Source organism: Amblyomma mixtum, chromosome 8 (genome assembly GCF_055824585.1).
Source record: "Amblyomma mixtum isolate Tamu chromosome 8, ASM5582458v1, whole genome shotgun sequence".
Taxonomy (NCBI): Eukaryota; Metazoa; Arthropoda; class Arachnida; order Ixodida; family Ixodidae; genus Amblyomma; species Amblyomma mixtum.
The window spans coordinates 82593456-82612026 of NC_143019.1; the positions used below are offsets into that span (position 1 = coordinate 82593456).

Genomic DNA, 18571 nt, shown 5'->3' on the forward strand with positions numbered 1-18571 from the left:
GCGTTTCTTAGTCTGAATTAACGGTTTAAATAATTGACGTCTTCGTGCGAGTCATGACAGTAGGTATATGGATTTTAGGAATATTGCGCAGACCAAGCATGAGATTAAATGATTCGTTACTGAGATAATGCATCAGAATAAATTATTCGTTACTGGGATAGTTTTCTACAATAAAAGGAGACTTTTTTGATGCACACGTATACAGCGCGCTACGATTTTAGACAAGCTCGCCCGACGAGAAGTAAGCTATCCCGGTCAGTGCTTTGACTCAGGGAGGGCGCGTGGTGTGATCTTTGCATCTTATTTAGTATTTCCTAACGACGCACAGTCTATAATGGCCTCATTTTTCGCAACAACAGTTGGAAGAATACTATTTCAGTGCTTCAGGAGGCGCTGTACTTGACTGCCATTTTGAATTTATCTACGAGAAAGCATGTGTAGGTGTATTCTCCGCCCGTTGACTAGACTTTTGCTTTGTATCTTCCTGCTTCAACTGCATCTGTGCAGGAGCCTCCACACTTGCCTCGCACTTGAAGGCTGCCAAATAGGGCAGACCGTGCAGTGTTCAGCCTGAGGGCCATGCCTTCTGATGATCAGGGTACACAAGTCACGATCTCGCCCGACGAGTCTCGCCCACAAACTGTTGCAAAACACCGGTTTGTTCTGGGCTGGGTTAAAACTTTTCGAGGGACCAATATAAAATATAATAGTGGTTGCAGCGCAGAGAACATGTTCATCATTCTTGGCAAAAATTCTGAATACTGAAAAATTGCAAGGTACTGTTATGGAAATATTGAAGGTATTGGTCCATCCTTCTTATGTGTAGCAAAATTTTTCTTTAAAAGTGTTTCTATTACTGGCATCGAGCTATTTAAGACCACCTGAGAAAACGAAAGGGGAATGCTTTTGGCAATATCAAAAACGTTAATCGGAAAAAAAAAATCAAGCCTGGCGACGAGAGATCGGCGATTATATTCATTGTTATAGTGAAGCCTTGCAATGCAAAAAAAGATGTTCTTCATCGCAGAAGGCGGAAACGCCAGCGACACGTCTTGGCACTGCGTTGCAAAGCTGCTACCGCAAATCGTACACAAGACATACTTGTATTGAAAAAACCACCATTGCGTTGCAAAACTGAGACAGCCAATCGCATACAAGGCTTACTTTTAGGGGACGAGCGGTTACTGCTCGCCATGTGCAGTTCTCATCTTCGTCTTGTTTGCAGTCGCGGTTTTTGCCCTACAAGTATCTCTGAAAAAGTGGCTCAAAACCTACCTTTTTATAGAAGTTAGTATCTCTGGCATCGAGCTATTTAAGACCCCCTGAGAAAACGAAAGGGGAACGCTTTTGGCAATAACTAAAAGCCTCCTATGACTCCAAAAGTGTTTTTAAACATTTTGTCAAGATCTGTAAAATATTTTTATTTGCGCTAAACCAAAAATAGCGATTGTGGCGCCGCACAAGCTTGGCGTGAGACTCGAGAACCATTCCTATGGCTATTGATATTTGCGTGTAACAGTGAAACAACTGTAAGTTGGATAGCGATTGAGAATCTCGAAGTCTCTCAATCTGATGCCCATTCAGACTTTCCGTGTGACACGGTATTACTTGAAGGAACGTTGTACGGCGTCTTGAATCGCTTCTTGCGTCCATATAAATGGAAGGAAGGCTTTCTTCAACCATTGGTTAGTTTCACCTACGCCTGTATGTTGGATACCTGGCATAAATTCCACGTGGGTTTAGCCTCTCTTTATGTTTTGTGGGGCGAATTTGAAAGAATGTTTTCTAACGGCGATGGATCGGAGAGCACAGCTTTGTACAATGTTTAGTTTTCACGAGCATTCACAGGTAGAGCGCTGAGTGAGCGCGGCAGTTTAAAAACAGAGGCAATGCTTATCTGCCCACCGGCTTTATTTCCTCATCAAGAATGAAATCGAGAATGGGGTGCTGAGTCACTTTGAGCACCACATTTATAAGTGAGCTTTATTCCAGAAAAATACTTCTTTATATACATGAAGAGGCACTTAAACACGCGCGCACGCCAAGATATGCACATATGGCCAGAAGCAAGCAGCGGCTATCATGCAAAATGTGATGAAACGGTCCGGTGAAGAGGCCTATCTAGACGCTCAGTGCAAGGAACATTATGACTAGAAATTCTCATCCACATGCACCACCTCAGGGAAGAGAGGTGCTTTGACTTAATTTTGAGGTACATATCCGAAAAGATCTTTGGTATTATAGCAGAAAAAGAGCGGGTACAAAGCACACACAAGGGACATTCAAGATCCAGACTTACGTGAACAGGAAACTGGTTTGGCACCAAATCTACTTGGTTTTAAAATAAGCGCAAAATAAAGAAACGAAGAAATTCGGTGATAGAGAGGGATAAGAAATGTTGTCTCCTTAGGAGAATGGCGGCCCCTTACCAAGAAGCAGAGTTAAGAGAACGGCAACGCGGAAATACAAACATAACCAGGCCTAAAAGGAAGTAAAATTGCTTAATATACACAGCAAGCGTAAATAAAGCACGAAAAACGCACATGGGATACTTAAGCTATGAATAGGCCTGAAGGAAATCTGTACATTGACACGTTAAAATGATTCGTCACCTGACCTCTAACCCCAAGACACTATACGCTTAATCTCAAGCGCACATTCATTCGAACTCAGCATAAAACAGCAGTTAGACTACAGCGCTGGAAAAAAGAGCAGTCAGTAGTACATATAAAGCAGCGTGCTGCTCGCGGGGTGATCTGCATACAAAACGGAAATTGGAGTAGAAAAGAACTTTACACTATCAAAAAACAAGAAATATGTACTGTACATGTAGGCGAGAACTAGCCAAAAGAACAAGTTGAGAACAAACACAAGTCCCTGTGAAGAAACCTTCCAAGTGCCACTCTCGGCGAAAAACACAGCAAGCCTTTTGAGAACGGCAGTTCTCTGGTTTCGTCTACCTTCGGTTCCTTTGTACCTGCTGCTTTTTTTATTCCACTGCAGTGCCCTTTTTTACTTTCTTTGTGGTGGCAGCCGCGGACATATGAAATGCTAACCTATGTACAAACCATCTGGAATACAAGTTTGGTTGCTGATGTCGTGTGAAAAATGCTAGCAATAATAATAAAAAAAAATGTAGTCACCCTTCGTTATGTGCGAAAAGACGAAACTTCTACGGCGACATCTACAAGGCTGCTTCGATTTGGTTTCAAGATGGGACCCACAAAGCGATTCAAGCTTGACGACAACGACGACCTGTTTGCGGATGAGTACATTACAGAGGTGCAGTACGGCAAGCGCCCTGCCACCTACTAGCCCAACAATGCGTGTTGTGCTGCCTAAGCACAGTTGGCGTCGCTTTTCCTTGCATTGACGCTTAAAATTTGTGCCTGAGGGGAAGGCACATTAGCTGGATACGACTATAAGAACACTCAGGTTCCCAAGACAAGCTTAAATAAATGAACGCCGGTGCTTTGCTTTGCAGGCTCTGAAGTGACCAGGCCAAATTGTTCTTGTAAAAGAGGTTGGCAACTACAATGTCTTAACATTTACCTTAAAACAAAAATAGCGTGAACTTAGTGCAGATAAAAGCTAATACAAGGGACAAGGGAGTAGGAGCCTGCATAAAAGTATGAGATATAATTATTATAATCTTATATTACTATAAGATATTACCACCAATTAGGCAAAGCAAGGGAGAGCACATTGCTTTGTACGTGTGCGTCTATTGACCTATTTCTTGTGCAGTATCTGCTTTACTGTTCATTAACTATATCCACGTCTCTGCTCAGTTATGAAGAAGCTTTAAAACTCATTCTTGATTGCGAATTGTTTAGCTCCCAGGATTATGAGCGGGATACCAGCATGAACTTTTGTTAGCTTGTCTGGAATGTTCAAATCCAGTAACAAGAATGTCATTGTAACAAAAATTCGAATTTGACAGGTGTAACTTTATGAATAATGCAATTGCAGGCTCAAGATTGAGGAAAGGAAGCCTCAACAAACAAATACGACTTCAGGAAACCGAAGAGAACGGTCACGTCGAAACTTTTCTGCGGGAAGGAATAAACAGAAAACCTAACAGCTTGCCCTTACAGCTAGGAAAACAGCTCACCCGAACGTCTTCAAAGAACCAAACATCTCCCTAGCTTTTCAGCACAGTAAGGTGCCTGAGACGTTGCACTATTGCAGGAAAGTGCTGGACGTAAACAGTGCTGGGTGATAATGTCCACTGCGCTTCGCACGAAAGCCACCAGGCATGAAAGTACTATGCCCGCATTGTTTTGATTGCAGCCTTCGCAGTGTCATTGGTGAAATTCGAACTGGCCCGCCAGGTGAAAGAGGTAAAGAATGGGCACCGCATTAAAACTCCTCGTCCGAACTTGCGGCTAGAAGCTTGATTCGGTCAGCAGCCTTCATCTTCCGGAAAGTTTTCTGCAAAAGGGGAGAAGCAAAGAACATCACGCATGTGTGTTTTTATGGTTCAGAAATCGGATATTGTTACAATGTGGCCTACAAAGCACAAACCAAGGGTAAACAGGCTGTTGTACTAGTAACTCTGAGGCTACTGTTTAGGAAGGTGACGAATATTAGCTTGATAGGTGCTTTAAGCACTTTGAGTGTAAGGTTGGGGGACGCAACAGAAGGGCACAGCATTAACCGAACCTTAGAAAGCATGAAGCGAAGTACAGTAGCCTTGAACTGCGAGGCCACCATGTAGGAAGTTGACGAATATTAGTTTGAAGAATGTTTTATGAATTTTGAGTGTAAATTTGGTGGACGCAACTGAAAGCCTCAGCGGTAACAAAGCCTTAGAAGGCATGAAGCGAAGCACAGCAGGCTGACTGCTGCACATGAATTACTGAATGTTGATTAGTCGAAAGTCTTCACCAGTGCTCAATTGGTGACGCATTTTCGGGATAGTTTCATGGTCTTTATGAAAGTGCATTCTGACAACAGCCCTTGTGAGCCAGTAACAATGGAAGAAGGAATTCGGAGCAGCTGTGAACAGGAGTGCCCATGCGTCACTGCAATGTAAAAGCTGTTTGAAACTCAAAGCTGACTTTCCGCCAAGTCATGACGCAATAAGTATCCACAGAAGGCCCAAAGTAAGAAATTCTTACGAAATAATAATAACAACAGTTTAACCTTATGTTACGGAGAGAAATCAGGGCTTACTGGATCCCTACACAGTTCGTGAAAACCTAACTACGTGGGGGCACAGTGCAAACACTTTTGATGTCAAAGAGATTTAGGAGGTTTCTTTTTTAACCCCGTGAAAGACAAATGTGCATTACAATATACGCTGAGTACGATGAGAATTTGCTTGCTCAGGGGGTTGTTTCATGTTGAATTGCCCTTTCATGTTGAAACGGTCCCTTTCGTCCATCGGCTGAGACCTGTAGAACTTTGCGAATTCCATCAGTGTGTCTTCGTAAATACAACTGCAGCTGTGTTGCTAAACGTTTAGTGCAAGCCTATGCCATTTGACTTCAAAAGAACAACAATATAAGTGAATGCAGCCTACGAAGGTACGGCAACAAGTCTAACCCAAAGGTTCAAGTGAGGAGTTCTAGAGTACTGAGAAGGAGGAAAGATGAAAAAAAAAATCGATTAATATAATTCCTGAAAACATTTAGTTTCAGTCATGCTCAACCTTCCATTCACGCTCTGGAAAGATTTTTCGAAGCACCAGATGCTCTCAAGGTTACAATATCGCCAGCTTCCTCGCATCATGACAACATTCGCTGAGAAAACTCTGGGAAAAGAACCACTCTAATTCGACCTAAAATTGAATATGCCTCGGCTATTTGGGACCCTTACCAATCTTACCTAATAAATAACATTGAATCATTGCAGAACCGCGCCGTTCGTTTTATTTACACCGATTATTCACGTAACACCAGCGTCACAGCCTTAAAGAAACGCGCAGGTCTCCAGGATTTATGTCTCCGCCGTAAAATTGCACGACTGTCACTTTTTCATAAACTTTATCATCATCCATCACTTCATAACGACTTTTTTTCTTTGCCTACTTCGATTTTTGACCGCCGCGACCATCCCTTTAAAGTTAGACGTTTGACGTGCAGAACATTTATCTATGCGCATTCATTCTTACCACGCACAATATCTGACTGGAACACTCTGCCTTCACATATCGCAACCACCACTGATCCTGATAAATATTTTAAACTTATATCTTCAATAACTACTGCTTAACTCTTCGCATACATTGTTATTTTATTTGTTCATGGCTTCCTTTTTAGCAGGGTTTGTGGCTAAAAAGATTCATTGTATTAGTGTTCTGTTTGTATAATTTTAATAATGCAGTAATCTTCGTTCTTTGCCGCGCTGCCATTGTTTTGATTCTTTTGCTTACTTATATGTCATGCAAAGTGTCTTATTTGTGCTTTTGATTGATTCTTTTCCTTACTTATTTCATCCAGTGTGTCTTATTTGTGCTTTTGTTGTTTGTTTTATATTTGTGGTTTTTCTTTTATTCTGTTCAATTGCCTGTGCCCCCCCCCCCCCCCCCTTATGTAATACCCTCTCGAGTGCCTTTAGGGGTATTCTGTATAAATAAATAAAATAAATAAATCATTCGCGCATAACTCAAATCAGCGGGAAAGCGTTCAGAGCAAAACTGCTTCCTCAAAAACTTAACCTGACGCTGTACGACTAAGCTAAACAGGGTCGAGATATTGTAGCTAACTCATGAAGTCATATTTTTCCTTGTGTTTGATTACAGCACTGGCTCAGTTTCTTTCGAACACTATTCACGAGTCGTATTTGATAACAATCACGTCCAGTGGGATAGGCTTTATGTGCCGGATATGATAATACAAATCAAGCTGAAGACAATAACTCAGAAGCAGGAGTTTATAGATTACCGGATGATTAGATATCTGATGCAAGAATTCCGCAAATGTATTTTGTATTACTTTTATGCTTTTACTCCAATGAAAGCTCTAACTCCAAGCGCACTTTCACATAAGTCACAAAATTTTGGTGTAGGGTAAAAGTGGGTGTAGGGGTGGGGATGTTGGTGGCTGAAGCTTCTGCTGGCTAGAAATGGGCTGGCGGGTTGGTGGCTGATGCTTGTGGAGGGTGGAGGATTTCTTTTACAAGGCTACCGAGAGTTGCCACCATTACGGCATTTTGACACAAGTACGGCTTACGAAGTAAAAAAAAAATAAGGGGGGCCTTCTCGTCCACAATATTAAAGATAATGCGAAAGTATTTGTGCTGCCTGCTATGGTGTATATAAAGAGTGTCTAATGTTCTTGCGATTTTTCCACCAAACCTCCGATCGGAACCGGTTCTATAGTCTTTGTATGGTATACATGAGCCATCACCTACTAGAATGATCGAGTACCTTGTATTAGATTATCATATGAGATTTTACTAATACAACCCACCAATCCTCCTTAATCCATTTTCTATGTTGGGTCTACTTCAAAAGTTTACAAATTTGGCGGTGCCTTATGGTTGGTCTACTGGAAGTCAGGTGGTGATGGTTACGTCACGATCTTCTCAACTGCTTTCATAGATCGAGGTGAGTCCTGACACGACCACTGGCGCAGTGGTGCATAGGTTAAGAGATGCGCCACTTCTCTGGAAGATGGCTGTGCTGAGGATCGCTTGAAATATGCTGAGGATCGCTTGTTTTCAGCAGCATATGCCGTCTATGGTGGCTATACAGCGAAGCACCAGTATGACAGGTAGGCGCTTTAATCCACTAGCTTTTCCCTTACGAGGGGCTGTATTATTGAAAGGGATACAGTCGATGTTCTTGATAAATTTGCTACAACGCGTGAATCTATAACTGTTTGCAGTGGTTAGAGATCAGGTAATGATTGAAAGAAATGAGTGAAAGGAATAAACATAGAAATTTATCTCCGTGTATAGCATATTAGTATGACTGAAACTTGAATGTGTCTTCTTTATCTGGAGTTTGCATTATTCGTGAGTTCCTGCGCACTAAGGCCAATCGTTTCATAACAGCAAAACACGAACTAATGTCCATCTTTCTGATAAATAGAACTTCTAACGCCTTAAAATCATTGGAAGCAAAATGGACGATTTCGCGGATTCTTCAGAAACATGGTCACAAATCATGTCATACCCACGAATTACTACAGAGCACTCATCAAAACCGCAGGAACTATAGTTCCTGGTTTAGATCGTAACCAGGACGCTGTAAATTAATTAGCGCGAACTGACTCCTGTGAAGTTCATTACTTAAACTGGCTACAAATGAATAGAATAATCTTCGTAAATCTGTCACTGGCGTTACTAATCCCGATATGCTGCATTTCACATTGAAGAATTTGGTTTCCACGTATTTAAAATCTTGCATTTTTATGTTTACGTCTTCCGTTGTACACTGCTACTATTGACGGTCCTGTATATAGTACGATGCGAACTGTCTTTGCCAGAAGTAACCAAGTCACCATGACCGAATAAAAAGCGGGCTGGCAAGAGCAGCAAAGCTGTGATCGCCATTCCTCGCCTGCTGTAAGAATAAGCTGTGCGACACTAACCTGGTCATCGCTATCCTCCTTTGAATTGTGATAGTGACAGCCTCAGAAGCGGTGAGGGCAGCGTTATTATTATTAACAAAAGGTGTACATGTACTTGAGTCTTTTGTGATGTTAGGATAAATAAATTAAAAAAAAAGAGAAGAAACGGGTTACCGGGTCGATCTTGCGGTGCAGCTTGCGACGGTTCCGGGAGCGACACCGTCGGCGGCAGCAGCCGATGCAAGCCAGGGAGCAGAGGATGAGCACGGCAGCTGCCACCCCGCACGCGATTGGTATCAGGATGCTCATCAGGTAGTTGTCCTCCTGCCACCCAGGGAGAGTCGACGGGTGGAAGCGTTAAACTCTCGCAGAGCATGTTCGCGAGGATTACGCAAGTGTAAAAAAATGAAACACTTTTGCCGACACCACATGATGTGATGAATTACATAATGTCCGCGGGCTTTGCAGCTTGCTGGATCGCTACTGAATTGTGTGATAGCCGTTATTATTTTCCTTAATGTGAGTTCTCTTCGCCTTTGTACTCACACGACGTCACTGTGCAGTCCTCCTACCACTGTCCACCTTTACTGAGATATGTGTACTGTTTTTTGCACCTCTGTGGTGTCTTTTGGGCCCGGTTAACACAGTTCTACAAAACGGCACAGGCATCGTAGTAAGCGCTTTGCGCTTTAACCGCAAGCCCTGTGTGCTTCGTTGTTGTAACAAAACAACACAACAATATCTTTCTCGGCGATCCCAAAGCAAGAAAAAAAAACGAATCCACACGGCGAAGTTATAGTAAATGTTGTGCCAGCTAGCGTTGCTCAAGCGAGGCTAAAATGTGCCATGAAAGTGACGCCTAGCAAATAACCTGTGAACAGATAGCTCCATTTAAATTAATGCTTACACCACAAGACAGCAGAATGGAGCTGGGATATTCCCCTGATCGAGGGACAGTAAACGCATTTCTCAGCCGGTGTGAATTGTTACCACCTATCATCATTCTGTCCCTCGCAGAACAGTACTGTAGCACACGCGTCAAGTGTTTGCTCTCACTCACCCGCCACGTTATCCATGAGCTGAAGAAGTAGGTAGGGTCTGCAAGGAGAAAAAATCGCAGCGTAAAGCAGAGCTATAGAAATGCTAAAGTGCATGAAATTGTCAACAGACAACATAAAATGTCTGTCACCGGACAAACAGCTTACTGCGGGAAGGAGCCGCTTGTGAATAGTGCAGGGATGCATACTGAACTGCAGCTGCTGCCAGCTGATGCCGTCGTATTGTGTAGACACTAAAATTTATTGACAATGTTAATCGCTGTATGTTCCACCACCCGCCGTAAAGGAAAAGCCGTGCTTACTGTACTTGGAACGCTGCCTAACGCGTATGCTTAGTTGTATTTTGCGAGGATGCACTGCTTCGTCCATTATTCGGAAGTTTTCGTACTTGATTATTCACGAATCTATCCGTCATGAGCTATAACAAGTCTAACAAAATATCCCCAATTTCGGTAGTCACAATTGTAAAAACCGATTCAAATCGTAATCGATACAGAACGCTCAGCCTGTCGAATTGCACTCAGTCTCCTACAATAATGCCTTCATGCTGTCGCAGCTATCATTCAACAAATATATAGAGGCATACTGCGCTTAGACAAGTCAGAATAAAAAGAAAAAGTTCAAGACGTACGCAACACAAACAACAAAGTTCGGGAATGTTTTATGCTTGAAGACGACGCGACACAGTTCCAACGTTAAGGGACGACGACTAAAGCTGAGTTAGACACCACGAACGGCTGACATCATCTAAAGCTCCTTTTTCCGTTTTTTTCAGCTGAATTTCCCTTTCCTCCTTTACTTTTTCAGCTCTCTTCTTGCGCCGTGTCTGAATCTGCATGCTTTAGCGGTGCCTGGCACGTCGAGAAAGCTTCGTGCTTTCAGTAAACTTCAAACGATGTCCACTGTCCGTGGCACTTAAATCCTCTTTAGTCCTTTCTGCTAGCCCTAGTAACACGCCTAATCTTGTGCAAACCAAACAGCCAGTACAGTAACCCGCAATATGTAATGTCCCTACATACATATATATATTACGGTCACTCATAAAGGTGTGGCTCCATTCAACGCAATCCTTGCTGTGAACAAATTTTGACAGGAATTTTGAACGTACAATAAGCAACCAGTCCACAAAAGGAAAAACATTATGCCATTAGTGGCGATAGTTAAAACAGCATGTAACATATTACGTTAGTAAGGTGATATGTTACGCACATCCATTCCGCATGGTCACACTGAGCAGAATGTTAAAGGGCCAGTATTCTTCGAAATATCAAAACAAGTTAGTATTGTATATAAAATATTGTCCATTAAACAAGCCCAAAGCGATCATTGAGATTAAGTACTTGAGAGAAATTTTTTTGGCCTTTCAATGCTCAAAGAGGATATAAAGGAATAGAGGATTCTCGAAGTGTTCGAATGCCAGAAACGTATCTTCACGCCTTTTTTCAGCCTCTATGCACATCTTCACCTAGTTTTACCTCCTGGCAACATGCTTATATTCATTATATACACGAATCAACGCTTTTCTAGCAGGTACCTTTAGGATAAAACGTGGTAACTATCCATTGCAGCACCGCCCGAACAAAATAGAGGAGTCGAATCGTAACTGTAGCTGCTGTTCACCTGTTCACATCTGAGGCAGATGCAGTCGAATCCCTTTCGCACGAGCTGAAGAAAGCGGCGCAACTATAGTCGTTTGGCGACACTTCATGCGACATATCCCATCTGTTGTTCAGGTGAATTGCATGTGAAAGCTGCAGGTGATAGTGGCATGTAACTAGCGCTCAAGTGGCTCCGGTCCTTTCTTTAGCCTCTTCACTGATAACAGCTTCCAAGATAGCTGGCAGATAGAGAGTGATGCGTTTTCTTACACAAGACGGTCAAATCCATATGCTCTTAAGTAAACGAAGAGTAAGTTGCCTTACCTCAAGTTTCTTTGTCTCACGCTCTAATTTCGTTTTCGGAGACACACATAGTTAAGCGGCATTCTCTTTACGCCTAAAGTCAGTAGATTCATTGGAATTTTAATTTTCGTATTGAAAAGGGGACCACTGAATTGTGTCGCAATGAGCTGAGGAGCGCTCCCCTTCCCATAGTACACTGGACAAGCTCACGTAGGTATGGTACAAAGCTTGACAAAAGAAAGGGATTGCTATTTCGTAAGCGACGGCACCCATCAGTAAAGTGGCACTTTGATACGATGTTGGGGCTGTGCCTTGACTTTAAGGAGTCTACCTGCAGAGGCGCTGTCCGAGAGAAGTTGCGATATTGCGCACGGAAGTGCGTACGTTTTCGAAATGCTCGCATGATAACAAAATGGTGCATTTCTTCGAACTCAACGTGCGAAATCGAGAGCGTCGCCTGGATGGCCTCGCACACAGCACTGCATATTGCTATCTCCGTTGCACGGTACTGAGCCCAACGCTGCAGATGCACGTGCTCTCATAGATTATTCGCTGCGACATACCGTCATCTGCTTCGCACTGTTAACACCAGGGGCTCGTAATGCTCATAATATAAGTTGCAAACACCATGTGCGATGTCACCACTTCCCAAAGAAAATAGTTTGATTCATCGCTTATTGATCTATATACCAATCTTGTGTGTGGAAATGGCACTTCTAATGTCTCTGGATTAGAGACCAATTTGTCATCTTAATCAGCAAGGTGTGGCCTTTCTCTTTAAGTAAGCCTTTTTAAATCTGCAGGGAACTAAGTGTGCACGTTTCTAATCTCTTTAATGTAAGGCTCTATATTTTTGCTTTCAAACAAGTCTCTAATTAGGCAACAGAAGAGGTGAATGTGTGCTGTGAGCTATACTTGTCATCCATTGGCCCGTGGCCCCGACGGCAGGCGGACAGTATTCAAGCTTGAACAGGTTTCAGATGAAGCACTGAAACTGTGCGGTTTCATAGCAGGGTATGCCAGAAAACAGCTTCTGCTTTTCAAAGCCACCGTTAAAGTATACGGCGGCTCTACGTGGTTTAAGCTAATGCGCTGAAACAAGGACAGAGAAGGAGGAAAAAAAAATAAAAGTCGAAGACAACAAAGTACACGCTGTATCTGTGCCTGTTTGCGCTATTTTTGTTCGGCTTTCTATTCACTTATCGTAGCATCTCTTTCAGCCGCGCCAACAGGCAGTGCAGTGAACTTACGCTGCGGCTTCTTCACCACGCTGTCTTCTCCTGACCCATAGTGGAGCACTGCATCACCACTTTGCACTGTCGTGCCAGCAGCTTCTGGAACCGCGGTGGTGTTTGTCGCGGTGAGATTCGCTGCCGTGCCGTTGGACGCAGGCTTCAGCGTGGTCGTGTTGGCGGCGCTTTCACTGACCGCCGTGGCATTGTCGGCAGTAGCTTGGTGATGTTTGTTGAGCACCAACTCCTCCGGAGCGACCATCAGAGCCGTGCTCGGGGTGGCGCTTTCTGCCCTTGCAACCTGCGCAGAATGATGCCGCAATAAGGAATTTTCGCCATTTCTTGAGCGGATTTCGCAGAGATCATGAAATCGCTACTGTCGAGACTGAAACGCACTAACTCGGCGTAACTACGTGAGCGGATTTGGAGTAGGAGACATGCCTAAACGTCCACCTTCCTTCGCTGTTGCTTCGTTGACGCGGCTTTCTCTAATAAAATTAACTCAGTTTTTACCACAAAACGCCGCGATCAGGTTCAAATATGTTATAATTATTTAAGAAGGAGAGAAAGTAATTTAATAACAGGAAAGGAAAGGTGACCCTGGTCTGCTATCCACACTACGGAAGGGGAAAGGGAGAGTGAGGGTGCGAATGGAGGGTGATGATGGCACAATACAATGAATTATTTGGAGTGCTTGGGTTAGAGGAGACTACGCATACAGTGGGTTGTACTCATCTAGTGAGAAGACATGAGGCGTATGGAGCGCATTTCTTCCTCATGCAGCATATGTCTTGCGCACGCGCTCACACGCACGCACGCGCGCCCGCACACACACTCTCCCACACCACGGGTCACATGACTCACATGACTTTAGTTGTGCTGACCTTGCGAGGCAGTTGCGTGTGCCGACAAATGCTGACGAGGTGACTGAATTTCGCCTAGTCAATTGATATTGCACTCGTGTTCTAAAGAGGCTTTTATTCTTGCTGTATCCTGAGCATGTGTGTCCTTATCATTTCAAATTAGGCGGTGTTCCTAGCGGTTATTAATGATTGATGTCCTTCAGAAATAATCTGCATAGTGTATGGATGGAGGATAGCTGAAATTTTGAAAAAAAGGGGTTCAAAGAGGGGTAGCTGGCCGATTTTAACTACAAAGGGACGTAGTGGAATTGCATCGCTCAGAAGGCCTTGCAGAAATGTGAAATGGGCCACAGTTTCAAATAAAAAGCTTCACAGCATGTTCACAGCAATTTTATAAAAACATGAAGAAGTTGACAATTAGACTTGTGCGAACGTAGACGACTTTGACATACACCAAGTAATGCTATTTTGTGCTGACGTGCCTAATCAAATTTCGCAAGTCAACAAATTCTAAAGTTTTTGAAGCATTCAAAAGAGGAGGGGTTATCAAGAAAAAATTTCTGCAATAAATACGTACGCCTAAAAATGACATGTCGCTTTATTGATACATTTGACAAAACCCAAAATTTCATAACACTTAAATTAAGCAAATGGTTAATATCTGAGTCAACATCTATGTCTATTTTTTGCAGATTTAGATGAGGCACTCCTTTTTTTCTGCAGCGTTCGCGGCCAAAAAACATCCGTTTACTCCAATATAACTGGTATTTGAAAACCGACACTAAGAAAAAGTTGTCGACTTGATGTCGATGTCTACTTTGCATTTATAAACTGTCTTGTACCAAGCGGGATTAAATGCGAACAAAGCTTTGAAATCTTTCATGCATACTCAGCGTGATATCTATGTGCAGCCCTTTTATTAAGGCACACTTCTTAGAATTCTTAGCGTTAATTTAAACTAGTTTCTCACGGCAGCTCAACATTGTCGAGAAAAAAAAGCCGGAAACATGTTTTCCTTACTGGCCGCCGTCAGCACACAACTCAAGCATAGTAACACAATCCGCACTTTCACAATTGCCAGTCAGTGGTTTCTTCATACGGAGACACGGAAGCCGTTGAGTCTACGGAGCCATTGCTTCCGTATATTATGCCGCTCTGAGGAAGTGTATTGCCACAGCATGGCATCATAAGCGGATTACATTTCTGCACTCTAAACAGAAACCGAAAAGGACTTGACAGAAAGACGTCAGATAAAGCTTAGCTAGTGCCAAATGTGGGAGATGACATTTGCCACCTCTTTGCTTATAGTACCGACAACACGATAAGGGAAGGAATAAAAAGCCTGCTTCCTATAATGGCCGAAACCTTTTCGACGAAAACAGGGGTCCAGTGTTTTCAAAACGTTTCAGAAAGGCATTTCCGCGATAATTGGTCTAGTTACACCCGAGGAAGGTATTCGGGTCGCAGGCATAAGCCTCTTCTCGATGATGACATGTGTGGAAGGAAACGACATATAAGAGATAAATTTGATGCGTGGTGTGGACTGCCGCATTTCGTGTGATTTTTTTTTCGTTGCACAGTGATGCTACTGCCTACAAAAGAACTTGACTGCGGGGGGGGGGGGGGGGGGGGAGGTATAAACAGATTGAATGTTTGGTGGGATAAAACTGCTTGCAAAGTTTATTATTAAACTTGGAATTGGACACCCAATCTTTCCACTATACAATTTTCAAACCTTGGCGTTGTTTTGGGGGACAGAGAAGAAATTATGTCCGAAAAGTTGACTGATCATCGTTAGTAATAAATTGTTTGCCCGCTGCTGATGCTGGAAATAGAGAACAGACAAAGCTAAAGAATGATAGTTACGGAGATTGACGCAACTGTTACGCAACATGAAACAAATATTTTAGTTTATGGATTGCCATATAAACCCGTGCAACGGCCTCATCCTTTCTTTTTATAATTTGGGAGGGAGTTTTGAAGCTGTGGCTCATACATGAATAAAAACTGTCTAACCGATTTTTTTCCCTCGATTGTTCAGTTCGAAACAGGAGGTGCGGCCCATACACAGACGCGCTGTTCCACGAGATTATACAGCATTGGTTCTTTGCCGCATTGCTGGTCGAAGCCGCATCATTGCGTCGATTGCTAAGCTGCTAAAACGCTACGTAGTTACCGTCTAGGCTTCGGACAGGCCTGTAATGCGCTATCGGCTTTGTTTTTTAGGGAGTATGCCATGAGTTTGCGCCAACGCCTCACTCAAAATTAAGAATGCTGCAGCGCTAATATTCATGACGCCATCTGTTTCTAGGAAAGCAGAACACACGCCATAAGTACTTAAAATCAAAAAAGGCCTCTGGTGTAATTAAGCGCTTTCCTTTCGAAAGTGGGGCGCTGTATGTCCTAGAGCTGCTTAATTCTTCCATGCTGCCACAAAGCTAGAACTCTGGGCGTACTTGATTATGTTAAAAAAAAGCAGCTAAGTGCCGAAACAAGAACATCTGTTAAAATGACTACCAAGTTCCACTAGTGTGGGACATTCCCTCGCAGATTATTTACGGGTTTATTCATGCGAAGCTCTGATATGTGCCGCTTAATGTAATGCGTGAGTTAATGCAGTGAAGATCACATATTCGCCGTATTTCCGACATGGCTGTTCACACCTCAGACCATTCGTGAAGCGATGACATCAGCGATAGTTTATAATTTATGGGCGCTTGACGTCCCAAAGCGACTCAGGTTACGAGAGAATCCTTGGTGAAGGGCTCTGGAAATTTCGACCACCTGGGTTTCTTTAACGTGCACTGACATCGCACAGTACATGGGCCTCTAGAATGTCACCTCCATCGAAATGTGACCGCCGCATCCGGGATCGATACCGCATCTTTGGGGTCAGAAACCGAGCGCGATAACCACTGAGCCACCGCGGCGGCTCGACATCACCAATGATTCCTGCGCTTTGTTCCTTCCTGTGAGCTACGCTCTATCACGTGCGCAATTGATCCACGGTTTTTGGCAATTTTCGAAAGTTTAAGGCGTATTCAAATTTATTTGCTTCACGGAAGAGATCATTTGAGAGGCAGCATTCACAAAGGCTTTCTGAATCATCGCATCGCTAGTTTCACTATTATAATCACAATGTCTCACAGCGTGTTGTTAACTTCAATGTCACATACGTATGTGTGCTACATTCATCCTGACTGTTTCAACAGGACTCCTCTTAGCGTTGAACTGTACATTGGCAGGAATTTCAAACCAGCAAATGCAGTACTCAGCCTAACAACACAGTTACACGTACTACTACAACTTCCAGTGTAGAGGGCGCCCCGGTTTTAGATGCGGAGACTGCAGGTTTTGTTGCAAACGAATATGTTTTACTAGATTGTTTGCACATGGTGCACAGCACGCAGGAGCAAGCTGGGTCGCCTACGCACTATAATATACGTGCACGAGCAGGGCAAGCATAACCAAAACCGCGTAATAGAATAAGCGACAGGAATTTCTTGTAAGTTTCGGTTGTATTTAAAAAAAAATACTGTCTAGCCGCACCTAAAGATGTTCCGCAAAGCTCAAGATTTTAGTTTATAAACATGTGATGTCCGCGGGATGCTTACCGGAGATAACTGTAGAGCGAACAAAACCATGCGGTTGAAAGTGTCCGCCAAACATCTACAGAGATATCTTTCTTTCTTGGCAGTAGATGTTGCACTGTGTCTGAAAACTGCCACGGCAGTTCGCGTGCACGGAACACTACCTGGGAAGCAGACGGGGCAGACTCGCAGACGCAGGCGACGGCGAGGAGAACCCCCAGCAGGAGACCGCGGAGCCGATCAGCCAACATGGCGGCAGCCATGGCGTTGCCTCGCGGTCGCTAGATTCCTCACCGGTCACTCATCTGCAAGGTGTCGAAAACACAATCGGTGTGCTCTGTACCAGGCATTACCGATCACAGTGAAGCTACACGATGGAAAAAAAAAGCCTATGATTCTATTTTCTCTAGACACAGTATATGCAGGCCCCTGCCTGCCCGTACAGGCATGTCTGAGGCACTCCCCCACGCCGACAATAGAGAGGGCATTAAGTTCACATTTGACGGAAGAATAATGAAAAAATTCCGGGGCATTTCAGAATATACTTACATTTTTAATGCAAAAGCATTGTCTAATCTTGAGTTCTGTTGCGAGGTTCATTAATGACCCCTTCCTTGCTAATAATACCCCTACCATTTGCATACAGTCGTAAGGAAGTTCATACACTAGGGTCATCTTTATTCTCCAGGAAACAACGCGGTGCTGTGGCCTATGGGTTGCGGCTCACTTCGCAGTCTGGAGGTCCTTGGTTCAGCTCCCCGCACTTCAGTTGGCAGTTTTATTTTTTTTTTTTTGCTAGCGGCGTTACTTTCTTATGGTGTAGTGCTGACGACATGCGAAACGATGCTGACGTCACGGGGGGTTTTCGAATCTCTTCTGCTCGTCAACGCCGCACGGTTTCATTGGCGATGAGCCATATATTGTTTTCGTGATAAAAATAGCAGTGCTCATGATCAAGCCCTTGAAAATCAGAGCCTTGGTTAAGGCGTAGTATGAGTGGTGTCTGGGGGAGTCCGGTCGTTCACTTCCTGTTACAAACCGTGTGCGCGACGAGCAGTTCTCGGTTGCGGATGCCTCCCATAACGTCATGTGGGTACCTGTGTAGATACGTCCTGTAAACACTGATTTCTTCGGTGGTCCCGGCAGGCTCGTACCGGGAAGAAATTTTCTCATGTCTTTGGTTTGTAATGCATAAAACTTCGCTCGGCCTGTCTACAAAGTTTATCACCAAGAACTTGACGAGCAGGCAAGATAATCGCCACACCCTACCTAGGATGTTCACAGTTCGGCATTTTTAACTAACATTTTAATAGAAACATTCGCTTTCGAAGTTGGGCGCTTACTTTGCCTCTTGCTGCGAGCTGTTCCTCCTAAAGCTCTACCGTTGAGTACAAAGTAGTATGAT

At 43.6% G+C, this 18571-nt stretch overlaps 1 protein-coding gene across 4 annotated transcripts in view; it reads right to left on the minus strand.

Annotated features, from left to right (window-relative positions):
• Positions 1 to 1893: 1893 nt before the first annotated feature.
• The window catches only part of LOC149333224 (uncharacterized), a 29042-nt gene continuing 12364 nt past the window's right edge, over positions 1894 to 18571 (minus strand). For 3 of the 4 annotated variants that reach the window (XM_089558598.1, XM_089558599.1, XM_089558597.1), the window contains 5 exons: positions 17331 to 17471; positions 12732 to 13014; positions 9583 to 9620; positions 8697 to 8846; positions 1894 to 4434 (listed from right to left, as the gene is read on the minus strand). In XM_089558598.1, the coding sequence (XP_089414724.1) occupies positions 4363 to 4434; positions 8697 to 8846; positions 9583 to 9620; positions 12732 to 13014; positions 17331 to 17429 (642 nt within the window). In that variant the 5' untranslated portion in view covers positions 17430 to 17471 and the 3' untranslated portion in view covers positions 1894 to 4362. The remainder of the gene's footprint in view (positions 4435 to 8696; positions 8847 to 9582; positions 9621 to 12731; positions 13015 to 17330; positions 17472 to 18571) is intronic. The other variant, XM_089558600.1, reaches the window with a different exon arrangement.